Source organism: Candoia aspera, chromosome 1, assembly GCF_035149785.1.
Source record: "Candoia aspera isolate rCanAsp1 chromosome 1, rCanAsp1.hap2, whole genome shotgun sequence".
NCBI classification, from domain to species: Eukaryota; Metazoa; Chordata; class Lepidosauria; order Squamata; family Boidae; genus Candoia; species Candoia aspera.
The window spans coordinates 4,893,246-4,908,681 of record NC_086153.1 but is presented as its reverse complement, the minus strand read 5'-3'; the positions used below and the strand labels follow the sequence as shown (position 1 = coordinate 4,908,681).

The 15,436-nt window shown below is 41.2% G+C and overlaps 1 protein-coding gene across 2 annotated transcripts in view; it reads right to left on the bottom strand.

Annotated features, from left to right (window-relative positions):
- The window catches only part of MED13 (mediator complex subunit 13), a 114,799-nt gene that overhangs the window by 50,855 nt on the left and 48,508 nt on the right, over positions 1-15,436 (bottom strand). For both annotated transcript variants that reach the window (XM_063296326.1, XM_063296318.1), the window contains exons 4-5: positions 11,377-11,522; positions 3,995-4,192 (exon numbers count right to left, since the gene is read on the bottom strand). In XM_063296326.1, coding sequence (XP_063152396.1) covers positions 3,995-4,192; positions 11,377-11,522 — 344 coding nt within the window. The remainder of the gene's footprint in view (positions 1-3,994; positions 4,193-11,376; positions 11,523-15,436) is intronic.

The following is a 15,436-nucleotide window of genomic DNA, read 5'->3' as shown; positions in this document are numbered from 1 at the left end:
ACAGGTTGCTTATCCTGTTTTAAACGTTCAGGATACTTCAATTCAAGAGCTCTTAGTTGCATGAGAATTTAGAATACTTACATCTGTTAAGGTAATGTCTAACAGATACATAATGAATGTTTTAAATTTGGCTTTGTTTCAATGGTGCAAAACAATGATCATAGGCTACACAGCTTTTTTATGCGGTCTACTTATGAATAAATAATTATTCTCACCACCTTTTTTAGAACACCATTTTTAAAGGCGCAGCACTTGGTATTTGCCACCTGCTGGACATTAAAATATGCAGCAATATTTCAGCTACCTGAGCTGTGTTATCTGGTCTATAAAGAAAATGGTTTCATAATTTGTCTCTTCTCGATGTAACCAAGGGAGTCAGTCACTACCTTTGTGAATGGTTGCATCTTCTTTACCCCCCCCCCCCTGCAGATTTGTAAGTGCAACACAACAGATGTTTTGAGGGAGATGGGCAGTGATAGAAATTTGAAAAATAAATATATAAATAAATAAATTCCATACTTGCTACGGAAACACAATTCTTTGTGACCATTTTAAGTTCGAAAAATTAAAAGTACGGTTAACATTTTGGGTCTAAACCATGTTTTTCAGTAAGAAATGTTGCCATATTCATTTGTATTCTTACTGGTTTGTCTGTCACATTATTTCTTCGTCATATTATTTCTTTGTCAAAAAAAGCCGGTTGGCTATCCTATTTTATAACTGTGGTAAACAGCAAGGTTATCCTATTTCATGATTTTGGTAAGCTTAGTATTACAAACAGATTATTCACATAGGTTTTTTACAGAACGTGCATTTAGAGTCTTTTTCCCCTTTCGCATTTTTCTGCAGATGTTTGCTGTGTGTTACGGGTTTTATTAATAAAAGTATTTTCTTCACTTGGAGGACTAATTTCTCTTCTTTTGGGCAGAGGGATACCATTCAGCCTTATCCACTTGCCTTCTATTTGGGAATTCCTTGAACTGCACACTAATTTTATCCAGAAGGAACCCTAGCTGAGAACAGTTTAATTGTGCAGTAGACAAGCTGTATATCCTCATAATTTGAAATCTTATTTCAAATGTTATCTCCTCTTATCAAAGCTGTTTCATTTTCATTCTGAATTTAGAAGTTATCACTTGCCAACCTAAAGGAGTAACAGCTGAAAGCATATTCTAAAGAAGAAGAAAAAAGCCCTTTTGATATTCTACAGGAAAAGAACTACAATTAAGATTTTACTGAATAAAATTAATTAGTTATGCTGCAAATAAGCCTCATTTCCACATCTTACACAGAGACAAGCCCCAATTTTTAACTCTGCAAAGGATCCATCAGTCCAGGTGTTGCCAGACATGTTCCAGCCACATGCATGTGTAGAGAGAGGATATAACAAGAGATCTTTTTGCAGAGTTGTGGCAGATACAGATTTGCACATGCACTGGGGATTAGCTAGGAGAAGCATTTACACATGCACTGGGGATTAGCTAGGAGAAGCATTCAAATTCAAGAGGTACAAGCAAGCAGCAGAGGGATGGGTTTCTAACCAACCAGGAAAGCTTACAGGACTATGAGAAAATCTGTTAGATTTAGAAAGCATGCAGGACAAGATGATTGAATATAATGCACTATAAAGTTTTACATCCAGACTTAATTGCCAAGAGGTGAATGATACACTGTGTGCAAGATACAAGGCTGAACATCCTGTGGCTCTCCAAATGTTACTGAATGATAGCTCCAAGCAGCCCCAGCAGCATCTGGGCGGCTGGGGGGGGCGCATTTCCCTCATCTAGAACCTTAATATGTATATCTAAATTTTAATGAGGCTGGGTATCTTAATCTCCAAAACTGTATTGTTTGGAAAGAGCCAACTATCAAAACAAATATTCATTGTGATAATAGGGAAATCAAAGGGACGTTTAGCCAATATTAGGATTAAATAACAAAATTCAACCTTAAAAATGAAATTAAAATACTGATATCCTTTCAGTTTTCATCTTTCTTCCTCTATTTATATTAGCCAACAAAACTTTGAATAATCAGTAAAACAACAATAGCTTGTTTTACATTCCACAACTGGACTAGACTGGCATCCAGTTCCCCTCCTAAAAACCTTGCCCTGAATGGCTTTTTTAGACTTACTTTAATTTGTGCAGTTCTACCATATCGCTTTCTATTTTACAGATTACTCCTCATTCTTACCGTGCCCTTTTCTGGCAAAGCCTTTAAGTTCTCTTACTATTACGTTTAAATCAGCCCTAACTCCAGTTAAAATTAAAAACATAATATAGTCTCAGAGCCAAGGGATTTATTTATTATACAACAAAGAGTAATGTGGTATGTAATTAATTTATTATGGCCCAAGCTTTCATGAATTACACATCCATGCAAGTTAAGTAGGCAGGGACAAAATAACTGCTATTTTCACTAGGCAATTAACAGCTCCTAAATTAGTGTGCTTATGACACAATTCTTGACAAAGATAGCTCCAGAGAAGAGGTAGGTAGGTAGGGCATGTTGTGGCGCTCTCACAAAAAGGCTGCCATGATGGACTGCCAGTCACCCAACAGCTATTTACAAGAAGGCTTGCTCCACACCAATGTCTTCTACCTCTTCAGGGTACAGTTCTCCACCAAGATAACTTTTTATTCTCCTGGCAGGTGAGCACACTTTCAGACCAAATATTGGTCTGCAGTAACTCGCCTTTTTTGATTTTGTAATAACAAGTATAGGACCTAGATAGGTTCCAGAGGTGTTCTTGGAAATAAAGATGATGCTGAAAACTGGTCCTTTATTTTGCAGGATGCCAGTTTGCCAGTTAATTTTAATTAAACGACTGATGAAATAAGTCAGGTGAATACAAGGGAAGAGTTTTTTAAAACAAGGGTGCCTTCAGTGTTGCGTCCTAAGGATGGGCATAAAATGGAAAAGGTGCTGTATCTCAGAAGTCTGCTAATCCATTCAGAGCAGGTTGCAGTTCAACAGAACTGAATCCTGGAACATTTTGACTGTTCCGAACTTCAGCTGAATCAAAATCAGAAATGTTCTACAGAGCAAGTGGGACAAGGCTAGTGCACCTTGCCCCTTTCTCCTCTCTACATGACCTCTTCACCTGCCCACTTGGTCTACCTGGTACCTTCCTTTCCGCTTAGCCATCAGCTAGCTCCCCTCTTCCATATGGCCTAGAAGCCACATTCTTCTGCCACATTCTTCTCTCCCGACCTCCCCTTAGCTGCCTCCCCTCATCTTTTGGATAGTCTTGGCCCTGATCTGCCTGTCAATCTTCCCAGCACCTTCCTTTCTTGACCTTTCCTTAGCCGTTGTTGTTGGCCCTGACTGCCCTCCTCCTGCCACACAGAACCTGATCAGAAGACCTACAATTTGCTACAGGTCCAGACAAACTTGTGCACTTCAGCCTGAACATGAATGGCACAGAGCAATTTGTGCATCAAATGTATGCTACAACCCTACTACATTGCATGCAGCTGCCCAATAGCGACATATGGTATATTACATAGGGAATACAATATTTATTTGCTTTATCAGAACAATTTAAAACCTTTCATTTAATTGAAATGGTGCTCCCAATCTTTTTAAATATCACTCTTAAAAAGAGTGAACAGCTGGCAGCTCCTTATAAGAAGCGTTTTCTCTTTCCTTCTTCACTGGAGGGAAACCCTCTTATATGGTAGTACGTAATGTGACAGATTAAAAAAAATTAAATGGAAAACTTAGGTGCTTTTCTCTAAAGACCAATTATTTTGTTATATACTCCTCTATCAAAATTACTGATAAGCATATTTCTGAATCAGAACGATTATTCTTAACCACCCTAATTGCTGCAAATACCCTATGGCAATGGGATAATGCCATAATTTGATGACTTGTGGCAGGACATCTAACATTTCCATAGTCAATCCTAAAATGACATTCAACGTTTTATAAATAACTATTCAAATAGAGATTCATTTCTTTGGAAAACTTTTTTAAAAGCCCATACCAACAAGGACTTCCACAGCAGCTAGAGAGTCATCTTCCCAATCCATCTCTTCTTGTTTTTCTTCCAGTCCCTCTTTCAGGTTGGACGTGATCGGATAGAACTGCTTCCATTCGCCAATCAGTTTCTTTGTAGCGGAATCTGACAACTTGAACGATTGCCCCGTGAGTGTACCATTCAGTCCAAACGGACTCAGAATAACTAAAAGTTACAGTGACAGAGAAAATGTTGCATTAGAACAGCAACGGCAATAATTAACATTGGATCATATACCCAAAGGCTGCTGATAGGTCATGACGACTCTATCCCAGGAAAACTTGCTCGGGACTATCCCACAGAAAGATCTATTTCTGGAGGTATGCCAAACTGTTAAGTATTTTCCCCAAGGGCTGCACGCAATTCTTATTAAAATGGCTTTCGGCAGCCAAAGTTAAGCACAGAACAGAGGCTTGTGAACATTCCTCTTTAGAATATTTACACAGAGAAGTATCATTACCTAAGCCTGCAAAACAGGACAGGATAAAAATGTCACTATAATTAGGTGGTTGCAAATGGTGCCGGGTTTAGATCCAGCTCTCCCTTTGACCAAGAGCTTTCTCCCTCATCACTTCCTCAAAAACTGAACACAGCTTAGTAATAATGTAGGTGGTCCCATCACCTCTTTCCACGAGCCGTCTCTGGAAATTAAGAGATTTGGAGACCCACAACATTTTATGCTTCTGGGATCAAAAACAACAAAAAAACCCTGAATTTGTTAAAATCAGCTTAGCATGTTTTTTTTTTTTTTAATCCCAGCTCTGCCTACATGTATAACATCAGCCCCTCCACTTTCTATTTATGTACTGTCCCATCTATTGGAGCTGTCACTCCCCCTTGTCCCAAAAACTTTTAAGCATGGCTCACCCCAGTTTATTTAACCCTTTCATGAGCATTTGGATTTTTTTTTAAGTAAGGCTGAGTTTCTTGGCGAATGCATCCATAATTTGTGGGCTGATCACAATTTATGCAAATAATTTTCCAAGTTTCAGATGAAATGGCAAAGAATTTGGAATGTTTCTAAGACTGACGTGCAAGGAGAGAATGGAGTATAAATCAAATTCATGTCTACTAGTTTTTAACTTTTAAATCATGGTTTAATATTATGGATAATCTCTTAACTCTGACAAGATCTGAAACTACTACAAAAAATTAACATCTCAGGAATTAATAACTGAATGCCCTATTTGTATCAGAAGGTAAGTTGTGTTGCATTAAAGAGCTACTGATTACTGGCAATCTCAGGACAAGGACTTATTGTCCCTCATTAAAATGTATGTGTCCTAAAACAGTATGTTATGTAAGAATCATGTTCCATAACAACAGCTAGAAATTAATCCTTCTGAACATCTGACACAAACTCATTACAATAAAGCAGGAATGGAAATAATATTCTGGTATACAATATTGTATTTTTAAAAGATATAAAACAAATACAATGTACTGAAGTCAACACTGCAGGATGCTACCAGGTTGGAGTTCAATTTTTAAAAACTGGAGGAGAGCCTAATAATAAAAGGATGGTCTCTGAAAAGTACAATAAACTATATTAGGAAAATTACACTTCAATAGTCAGTACACTTCATCAGTACACTTCAACAGAGACACAGCTGAAAAGTTGCCGAACATGTTTTTTTAATCTACACACAGAAGAAATGGTCAAAAAACATGTTCAAAATCACTTCAGAAATAAAACAGATCAAAGTCCATTTACTGTCATCAGGAAATTCTGGCTGTTAATGTAAATTCTAACAACAATATTCAAGATTCTTAGCACAAAAATGTGAACAATAACTCATTATTATTTATTTCTATTGTTTTATATGGCCACTCATCTCACTAAAGCTACTCTGGGCAGCTAACAAAGACTTAAAAATACAATGTAAGCACAATATAAAAAATACATATCAGGACCAACTAAAACTCAAGGTGACTGCCAAAGATGCAATAAAAAGAGAGCCAGTTTGGTCTAGTGGTTAAGGCAATGGGCTAGAAACCAGGAAGCTGTGAGTTCTAGTCCCGCCTTAGGCATGAAAGCTGGCTGGGTGACCTTGGGCCAGTCGCACGCGCTCAGCCCAAGAGCCAATCAGGCATGGCAGGAGAGTTCTAGACCCGCCTTAGGCACGAAAGCCAGCTGGATGACCTTGGGCCAGTCCCTCTCTCTCAGCCCAACCCACCTCACAGGGTTGTTGTTGTGGGGAAAAGAGGAGGAGGAAGGAGTACTAGGTATGTTCGCTGCGTTGAGTTATTTATAAAGATAATAAAGGCGGGATTGAAAATAAATAATAAATAAATAAATATAGCAACAAAGTGGGCTCAATTATTCTCCCATCCCCCATGCCTTGAAGGAAGATGAAGGTGCAGTTATGGAAAAGGCTTCCTGGGTCCTGTTAAATGACAATCCCTGGCTGACGGTACCCAGAGCATGCCCCTCCTGCTCATCCTACTAGGATGGGTAGTAACAACGGGAATAAGCTGGCGCTTTAAATATCTGGCTCCATGCCATGCAGGGCTTTATACCTTAAACTGTGCCTGGAAGCAAACTGAGAGCCAATGCAGTGGTAAGAAATATGTTAGGCATCTTGTGGATAAAGTCACTCAGATTCGCTCCCAATTGGACTCTGGCTTTGGTGCAGGTCCCGTGGAGTTGACTGAAGCGTGCGCTAGCTTGGTTATGTGGGCTGAATTTGATCCTGTTAGTCTTGAGGAAGTGGACAGGATTCTTGGGGCTGTAAATTTGGCTGGGAGAGGTCATTCGATGGCACGGGGCATCACCAATCCAAACCCTGAACCTCACTTGTTGAGAAGCTTACGAATGTAAGAAAGTAAGTTCACTTTATGCCCGTTGATTGAAAGAAAATGTATGATAGCGTTAATAGGCTTGAATTATAGAATTTTGCATGGTACATTGATCTGCAGTAGACAGACTGTGTGCTGAAACAAGGAACGCGGGTCTGAAAATTAATAAATTAAAGAGAAAGGCAGTTGTGTTTGCCAGGGAAAATGAAATGACCAATTGTAGATGATACATTAATGGCAAAAAACTAGACGGAGAAGATGAATGTGTGTGCCTCCGCAGAAATATTCACTTAAAGACAGGGAAATGATTATATATTCCAAAGCACGTCCAGCTGTTTTCCAGGCAAGTCTTACATCACTCACACTCTAGCTGTCTCCTGACAATGTCACTGCAGGAAGCTCCCCAGAAAAGCCTCTCAATGGTCCGTTCTGTTTCTTCATTCCACAGGTCAACCAGACTGCAACATTATCATCAGACCTGACACCTGAAAAATTTCCCAGGGCATTTAAGAATCCGTCAGATTCCGTAAGTGGTGGACCATCTTAATGGGTAGCCACCCATGCGGAGGGAGGCACCATGCCGTAAGATCAAACTTCAGCAGATCATAACAAGGGTGTAACGATAACTCTGACCTCCGGTAATCAGCTACCTAATGCTGAAGTCAAGGCAAACAAACAAACAAACAAAAAAGTCAAGGCGTGCTCTTGGTTGGCACAATACCAGTTTAAGAAAGACCCATCACGGCCATGGTGTCCATGAAATCCCAAGCTGGCAGTGTTAAGACAACTTCAAAATCAACGTGGAAGCCTTCCAGAAACAGAGACTTGGGGTTTTCCAACACCAAACATAGTATCAGATCACACTCTGCCAGCTCAGTGGGAGGCTATTAGACAGCAGCAGGGGTGGTTCATTACCAAATACCCCAATCTGTCTCGCTGACCCAATGCCAAGTTCAAGGTCCCCCAAGGTCATGTTTTCTGGTAAGCAAGATGGCGTTCATACAGATCACACCAATTCCACCTTCCTGTCCCCCAACCTAGGGTGATGCTGCATTGAGAAATCAGGGAATTTGACACAGAAGTATCCAAACCACCTATGTAGCTTGCCCATTCAGGCCTCAACAATAGGGAGAGTGGTTGGATCCCTTCGTCATTAAATATTTAGTACTTCCATGTCCTTCACGTCTGCCACTGGTGATCACTTCAGTTGTGGCACCCTATTCTTCTATCTTCCCACTCCAGGAACACCCCATACCCTTTCCACACACACCCCAACACTCATCCAAAGAAAAAACAAAAGGCAATAATTAAAATTCCACAGAATACTGTAGGCAGTCAAACGCCTAGCCCACCCACCAAATTACATGTGGCATAAATTCAAGGACAACAATCCAGCTCTCATCTTGGCAACTGCCCACCAACTCGGCTCTGACTAACACAAGACTGAAGTCAGCACCTCCCTGACCCCTGGGGAAGCTCCCAGTTCTTACTTGGCCATATCCTCACAACATTCACACCTTCTTCAGCAAAAAAAAACATTGTCAGGATAATCAGGATCAGCAACAGCCAGCAGAAAGCAATTCTCAGCAGGAATTCCTGCTCACATAATGACCAGAGAGGAAGTTAGGCAGCTCAGCCAGTCTCCAAGCACAAGCCAGACTTAGATGATAGAAGCCCTGGTTTCTCATCTGGCCCTCCAGTTCACCTCACTGCCTCTCTCATGTGAACTCTGACCCTTACTGGTGAGATCTGGACTGGCAGTGGCTGATTTCCCCAGCAAGGGCAGGGCTGATAGAACTTAGAGAATCTGAAGGACTTCCTAGGCACAATAGAAGGACTTCTAAGGACTTCCTAGGCACAAGAGCTGGGAATTCAAATGAAGGCCTGGTCACACTGCAGAACATCAAGAATTTTTCACATCATCACTCTCTTTGGTTACCGTGACCCTGGAATGCCTCCTGTTTTACTGAACAGACAATAGTGAGCTACCTCAAAGCTTGACCACAGTTAGGTTCAGTTGACAGTCAGCTGCTGATTGTCACAGCTTTTCAATGCACTTTGAGGGTAAAGTTAGTCATATTGGCTCACAAATAGACACTACAATAATTACAAAATCTTTAGCGGGGGATCTGGCCAGAGTTTGTGTGATCAATTTCAATTTTTGTAGCCTAACAAAGTGGACAAAATGGCCAGCTACCTGTTCTCTACTTGTTCCCATCATGATTCAGATGTAGCAACTAAGTCAAACTGGGTAAGTCCCAGGAGTGGTCAATATGACTTTGCATTGTTAAGGGGGGAAAGGTGCAACATCCCTTGAAAATGTCCCTCCTGGTTTCTGATGTCTTACACAGCTGCAACTGTTTCTTTCTTGAGCAATGTGCCAGAGAGAGTGGTAGCCATGCAATGAGAAGCATGGCTGAAAAAAGCGAACTCTTTAGCCAGTCTTGTTTCAAGCCTGGAGTTAGCCCACAAACAGCTCTGGTTGCCCTAACTGGTGAACTTTGCTTAGAGAGAGACAGGGACCGTCTCTCATTGGATTCTCCTGGCGCTTTATTCCTGCGTGCAAGCCTGCCATGACAGATTGTTACTGGGAGATTTCTGTTCAACTTTGGTCTTTGCCTTGTGGGATTCCACAAGATTCGATCCTATTTCCCTTTCCTGGTTGAGTTCAGCTGGCAGGGGTGGTGATCCAGTGATCTGCACTGCTGTGTCATCAGTATGCTGACGATATTATCTCTCTTTTCCACTGGAATATGTAGGTGCTTGACAATTGCCTGGAGACAGTTACCAGCTGAATGAGGGCCAAGGAATTCAAGCTATATCCATAAAAGACTAAAAGTGTTGAGGACGGGTTGTTCTCAGGTTTGGGAATTGGGAAAGTAGCCTACTCTGGATGAGATAAGGAGCAACAAGAAGCAACAGATGCATACTTTGGGGGCTTTCCTTGGTTTCAATATACACTATCGCTACAAATCCAGCTGAGCTCAGTCACAAGGAGGACCCGTGCCCAGCTTTGGCTGACACATTACCTGCAACCTTAATTGAACTGGCTAACCTCAGTAATCAATGTCTAAATAACTTTGTGTAACACATTCCATGTCAATTGACATTTGGAAACTGTCTGGAAACTGCAACTAGTATAGACCCCAGTTAAGCTGTAAGGCAGCTAACTAGCATCTTGTAACACCAGGCTTGAAACAATAACTTGCTGTCTATGACCTACTGGGTCCAATTTAATCTGTCTGACTTCAGACATTTAAAACATCGCTTCCCTCAATACCATCCAACCCAAGCACTAAAATAAGCTGGAGAAGACTTGCTAGACCTCCCAGAGGTTGATCTGGTTCATAACAGTAGGGCCAGCTCAATGGCAGCACCCCAATTATGCAGTTCTTTGCTGAGAGAAGTACAATTGGTCCCAAAGTGTCTTCTTTTAGGCAACAGTTGAAGAAAAGCATATTCGTCCAGATGTTTGTATGATATCCATTTTCAAGGACTAGACAATCTTTTAGACTATCATCCAGATTGTCTTCCCTTTTTTACAATGAAATTTATGTAATTTTTTAGGTTATTTATTTTATTGCTGGTGGATTTATTTAAGATTTTTTTTTAATTACTCTACCTTCAGAAGGAAGTAGGATACAGAAATAAAACATACAACAAAACAGCATCCCACATATCATAGGATATGTTAAATACACACTGTGAGCCAGTTTGGTGTAGTGGTTAAGGCACCAGGCTAGAAACTGGAAGACCGTGAGTTCTAGTCCTGCCTTAGGCACCAAGCCAGCTGGGTGACCTTAGGCCACTCACTCTCTCTAGCCCTAGGAAGGAGGCAAGGGCAAACCACTTCTGAAAAACCTTGCCAAGAAAATTGCAGGGACTTGCCAAGAAAATTGACAGGCAGTCTCCAAGAATCGGACACGACTGAACAGATTAAAAAAAAAATCCCTTTCAACATGGAGCTAAGATTTTCCTCTAAGATTTTTTCAGCACATCGTACAAGAAGAGAGTGCTAAGTATCCCAGGATTAAAATCCTTCTAAGATACTGATAAGGCACTGACCTAGAAACCGGGAGACAGTGAGTTCTAGTCCCACCTTAGGCACGAAGCCAGCTGGGGGACCTTGGGCCAGTCACTTTCTCTCAGCCCTAGGAAGAAGGCAATGGCAAACCACTTCTGAAAAGCCTTGCCAAGAAAACTGCAGGGACTTGTCCAGGCAGTGTCCAAGAATCAGACACGATTCAACGGATTTAAAAAATACACACTACCTTAATAAACAATCTGTAAACAGCACACCTATTTCTGAACTATTATCATCTGCTTAAGTTTACTATGATTGACAATGACTCTGACAAAATGAAAAAACTAAGCACAGGCAAAACAAAGCACTAAAATTCAGTGTGCAAAAGAGTCTGAAAACTCATCAAGTATTTCCCCACTGTATGATCATCCCTTCTGTGTCCTCTCTCTCTCTCTGCTGCAATATTTTTATTTAAAGATTGAAAACAGGAGGACACAATTTTTCATAGTCAGCCAAAAAAACCTACCTTGAAAAGGACTGTTAGACTGCTGGGCAAGGGTGAGATGCTCTTCACTCACAAAGTACACGGGTTGATGCTGGTTTATTTCCACACTGGTGCAGACATTGCTGTCCCCATGCAAGAAGAAGGTGAAGGAGCAAGACAAGTGCTCGCTGAAGAAGAAACGGAAGGCAGTAAAGTTAATTAGCACAGAGCGGCATCCTAAGAATGTCACAGCCAACATCCAAAAAGGGGGTGCCTCTTAAATTAGGAACCTGATCCAAAGTACCCATTCTGTGTGGGCAGACAGAAGAAATGTAGAGGCTACCAATCAGCTGGCCTCCAGTTAACAATCCATAGTCTGAGGTGGCTAATCTGAAACTACAGCAATAAGCTTTGTGGGTCCACCATAGTGGTGGGATTGAAGTCTATCCCACCACTGTAAAGCTAGGAGTATTAATAGGCTGACCATATTTCCTTGAGATAAAAATGGGACATTGGGATGGCCAAACGGGGCAGGGCTGGGTGAGGGGCCAGATCAGCAGGCAGGAACTTCTCCGGTTTTCTTGGGTTGGGAATCTTTGGATTCCTTCATCTGCGAGAGGCCAGGCTGGGCTGGAGAGTCTAGTGAACAGTTGTCCCCAACAAGCCATTCCTCCTCTGGCTGTGCTTTGACGTTCTTTTCTTCCCACCCTTTCAAGGCAGGAGCCAATCGGCTCGCCCTTTGATCACCGCCTATCAGCTGATCCTGTTATTTCTTTTTAGGTTTCCCGGCGGGTTGAGCTCTGCGGCTTTTTTATCGCTGTTTCTGCTGAGCTCCCTCTCCTTCTACTCAAAGTCAGACTGCATTCTGACAGGTTCGCAGGAACTTTCAAATTTTTAAGTAAGGTTTTTAAGGAAACGGGACAAAGTGGACATTTATATTAAAACAACGGGACGGTCTGGAAATGTTAAAAAAACAAGACTGTCCCGTTCAAAATGGAACGTATGGTCAGCCTAAATATCAAGGTTTTTTTTACATGATAAGATAACACAACACAGAAAGGACTACATCAGATCCTGACTATGCTTGCACATTGCTCTTCCACATTAAAGCAACCACTAAGTTAAAAAAAGAGTATGCTTAGCAATGTCATTAAAGCAGGAAATCCTGACTTGTCTCTCCCAAACAAGCCAAAACTCAATAAATAAAAACAAAAATCCAGTCTGGTATCTTTGATTCAGTTGGTACGAAAGGGGAATAACAAAATGAATGCAAATAGGCTGCACATAAAAGCACATCGGTCATTCAGAATAAGTTAGGAGCCCCAGTATGCTGCAGGACTCGTCCTTCGCAAAATTATTTTTCGGCAATATTTGAAGAAACTTACTGGGCTTCAGATCAAAGGAGTCTGAAGTTACAACTGAGAAAAAGAATTTGGCTATTTAAATTGGCTATTAAGTCTTCAGATTCAAAATACTATGAATTAAGAAGATAATTAATGAAACAGGGCCTCAAAAAGATAAATAAAGCTAAAACACTTAAGGGGAGGTATATTTGCCAGGGCTGTTTAAAATTAGTTTATACTCCATGATCTTCAATTACTAATGAACGTTTCAGAAAACAACCAAAAAACACTAAGAAAACGTACTCTCTTCCCTTCAATTAAGTTGCAAGTGAATTAACAATACTTGTGCTTGAAGGTATCCTGGCAATCCTCAAACACAACCCAAGGAATTAACTTGTTCCCTGTTATTTCAAAGTAAACGGCAGCACTGAAATCCAGTGCTTAATGCTGTTGTTCCCAAACTGTGGCACCACAACAAACCCACAGGGTCACCACGGGATATTTTACTATGTAATTAACAGAACATTTAGTGACATCACTGCACACAGTTTGAGAACCACTAGTGGCACTGTGAACTAAGACCGTGAACCAAGTTTGGAACCTCTGACTTAATGCATTTAGAGACTCCTCCTCGTCCCCCTCTCTGTTAAATCCATCCACCATTTTGATAAAAGGGGGCTTACTCCAAAAATAGCATTCTTGCACTGCCTCTTGGGTATGTGTATGGTGAAATGGGGAGGTGAAAAGGAATTAAGATTGGTAAGAAATACAGGTGGCCCTCATTATTCACCGAGGTTCCATTCCAGCCTATAATAGTGGACAATAGAATCATGGATAAAAAGACTCTACGTCTATAGGAACTGGCCACAAAGGTTCTACAAATATCAGGTGGTGTCTGGAGGGAATTTCAGGCCTGGATAGGCTGAAGGGAAGGGAAGAAGTATGTGGAGATGGCAAGTGTGCAGCAAGGCTGGATGAGCTAATGGATAGGAAGATCAGTAGCAACTTGCTGTGAAGATGGGGGGTGGGACCTGATGTGTACTTTTTAAGCAAGTTCAAAATGGCAGACAGGTCAGAACCATGTGCCAAAAAATGTGGCTATATAAAACACTTTTCTGCAGGTAAGAGATCTGGTCTATATTTGTTGTTTATTCGTTCAGTCGCTTCCGACTCTTCGTGACTTCATGGACCAGCCCACGCCAGAGCTTCCTGTCAGTTGTCAACACCCCCAGCTCCCCCAGGGACGAGTCCGTCACCTCTGGAATGTCATCCATCCACCTTGCCCTTGGTCGGCCCCTCTTCCTTTTGCCCTCCACTCTCCCCAGCATCAGCATCTTCTCCAGGGTGTCCTGTCTTCTCATTATGTGGCCAAAGTATTTCAGTTTGGCCTTTAATATCATTCCCTCAAGTGAGCAGTCTGGCTTTATTTCCTGGAGGATGGACTGGTTTGATCTTCGTGCAGTCCAAGACACTCTCAGAATTTTCCTCCAACAGGTCTATATTTACCAACCAAAAATATACAAAACTGCATATAATAAGGCTGAAGGATAACAAGGACTACCAGTATAAGTGTAAATACCATCTCAATACTGTTTTCTAAATTTTTAAAAAAAGTTTGCTACTATAATTCACACAACCCAAGGAGCTATTCCCTGACTAAGTTGCTCTGCCAATGGCCCAATGAGAACTGAGGTTTATTTTAATGTTCAGGTGTACATTTTATTCATAAAGAAAGCCTAAAAAGATTAAAAATAGATAAAAATGAGAAGCAGCATCCAGTCACAGCTCTATACCAACGGGTAGTTGTCTGTTATGTCCATACTTGCACACAGAAAACATCCAGCCTGAAGCAAATTCTGACAACCACATGAAACAACAGGACAATGATACCAGCATGGGAGTCAGACCCTGCATCTGGCTACTCTACTTTGTCCCTACATCTACACCAACAGTACCACCACAGGCCTCAACAACTTAACATACAAAGCTAGAGGCGCCTTCACATGCTCTCCTTCTGAGGTGATACGTGCCACCATCTGCCAGCAATGCCACTCTGGATTCTATGTAGGACAAATAGGTCAGACGTTGCGCAAAACAATTAACCAACGTAAGTTTCACAGCAGGATTCAAAACAGCAACGAGGTTTTGCAGAACATTTTAATCTCCCAGGACATTTCATCACAGATCTCCAAGTCGCAGTTTTGGCACAAAGAAACTTTGACAGCACAGTTGAATGGGAAACAGTTGAGTTTACATACTTCAAGAGGTCTCAGGCTATCTCAGAAGGATTTAACACAGACAGTGAGTTCTTAATACTTTGCAGTTGTTAACTGATAGGTGCCCCACAACAGTCAAACCCCTCTATGCATCTGATGAAGTGAGTTCCAGCTATTTAAGCTCATACCTTAAATAACATAGTCTCAAAACGTGCTACCAGACTTTCTGAATATTCACTATTATTGTCTAACATGGCTGTCCTCCTACAACAGCTCCCCACCAACTGCAATAACTGGCATAGGATTATAAACGGATGCCTTGTTGCATTCCCACTTACATTTTTAAGTACCTATCCAAGATGTTTTGAGTACACACCCAAAACAACTAGAACAGATAATACTAAGTTAGATGGAGAAGTGTCATCTGTTTCTACGACAAAGCCTGCTCAGAAGTAAAGATACTTAGGACTGTAATGTAGGCATTGCAGAAGAGGAGCCACGTTAATCTATGGTAGCAAAAAATCAGGAGTCTGGTAGCACTTT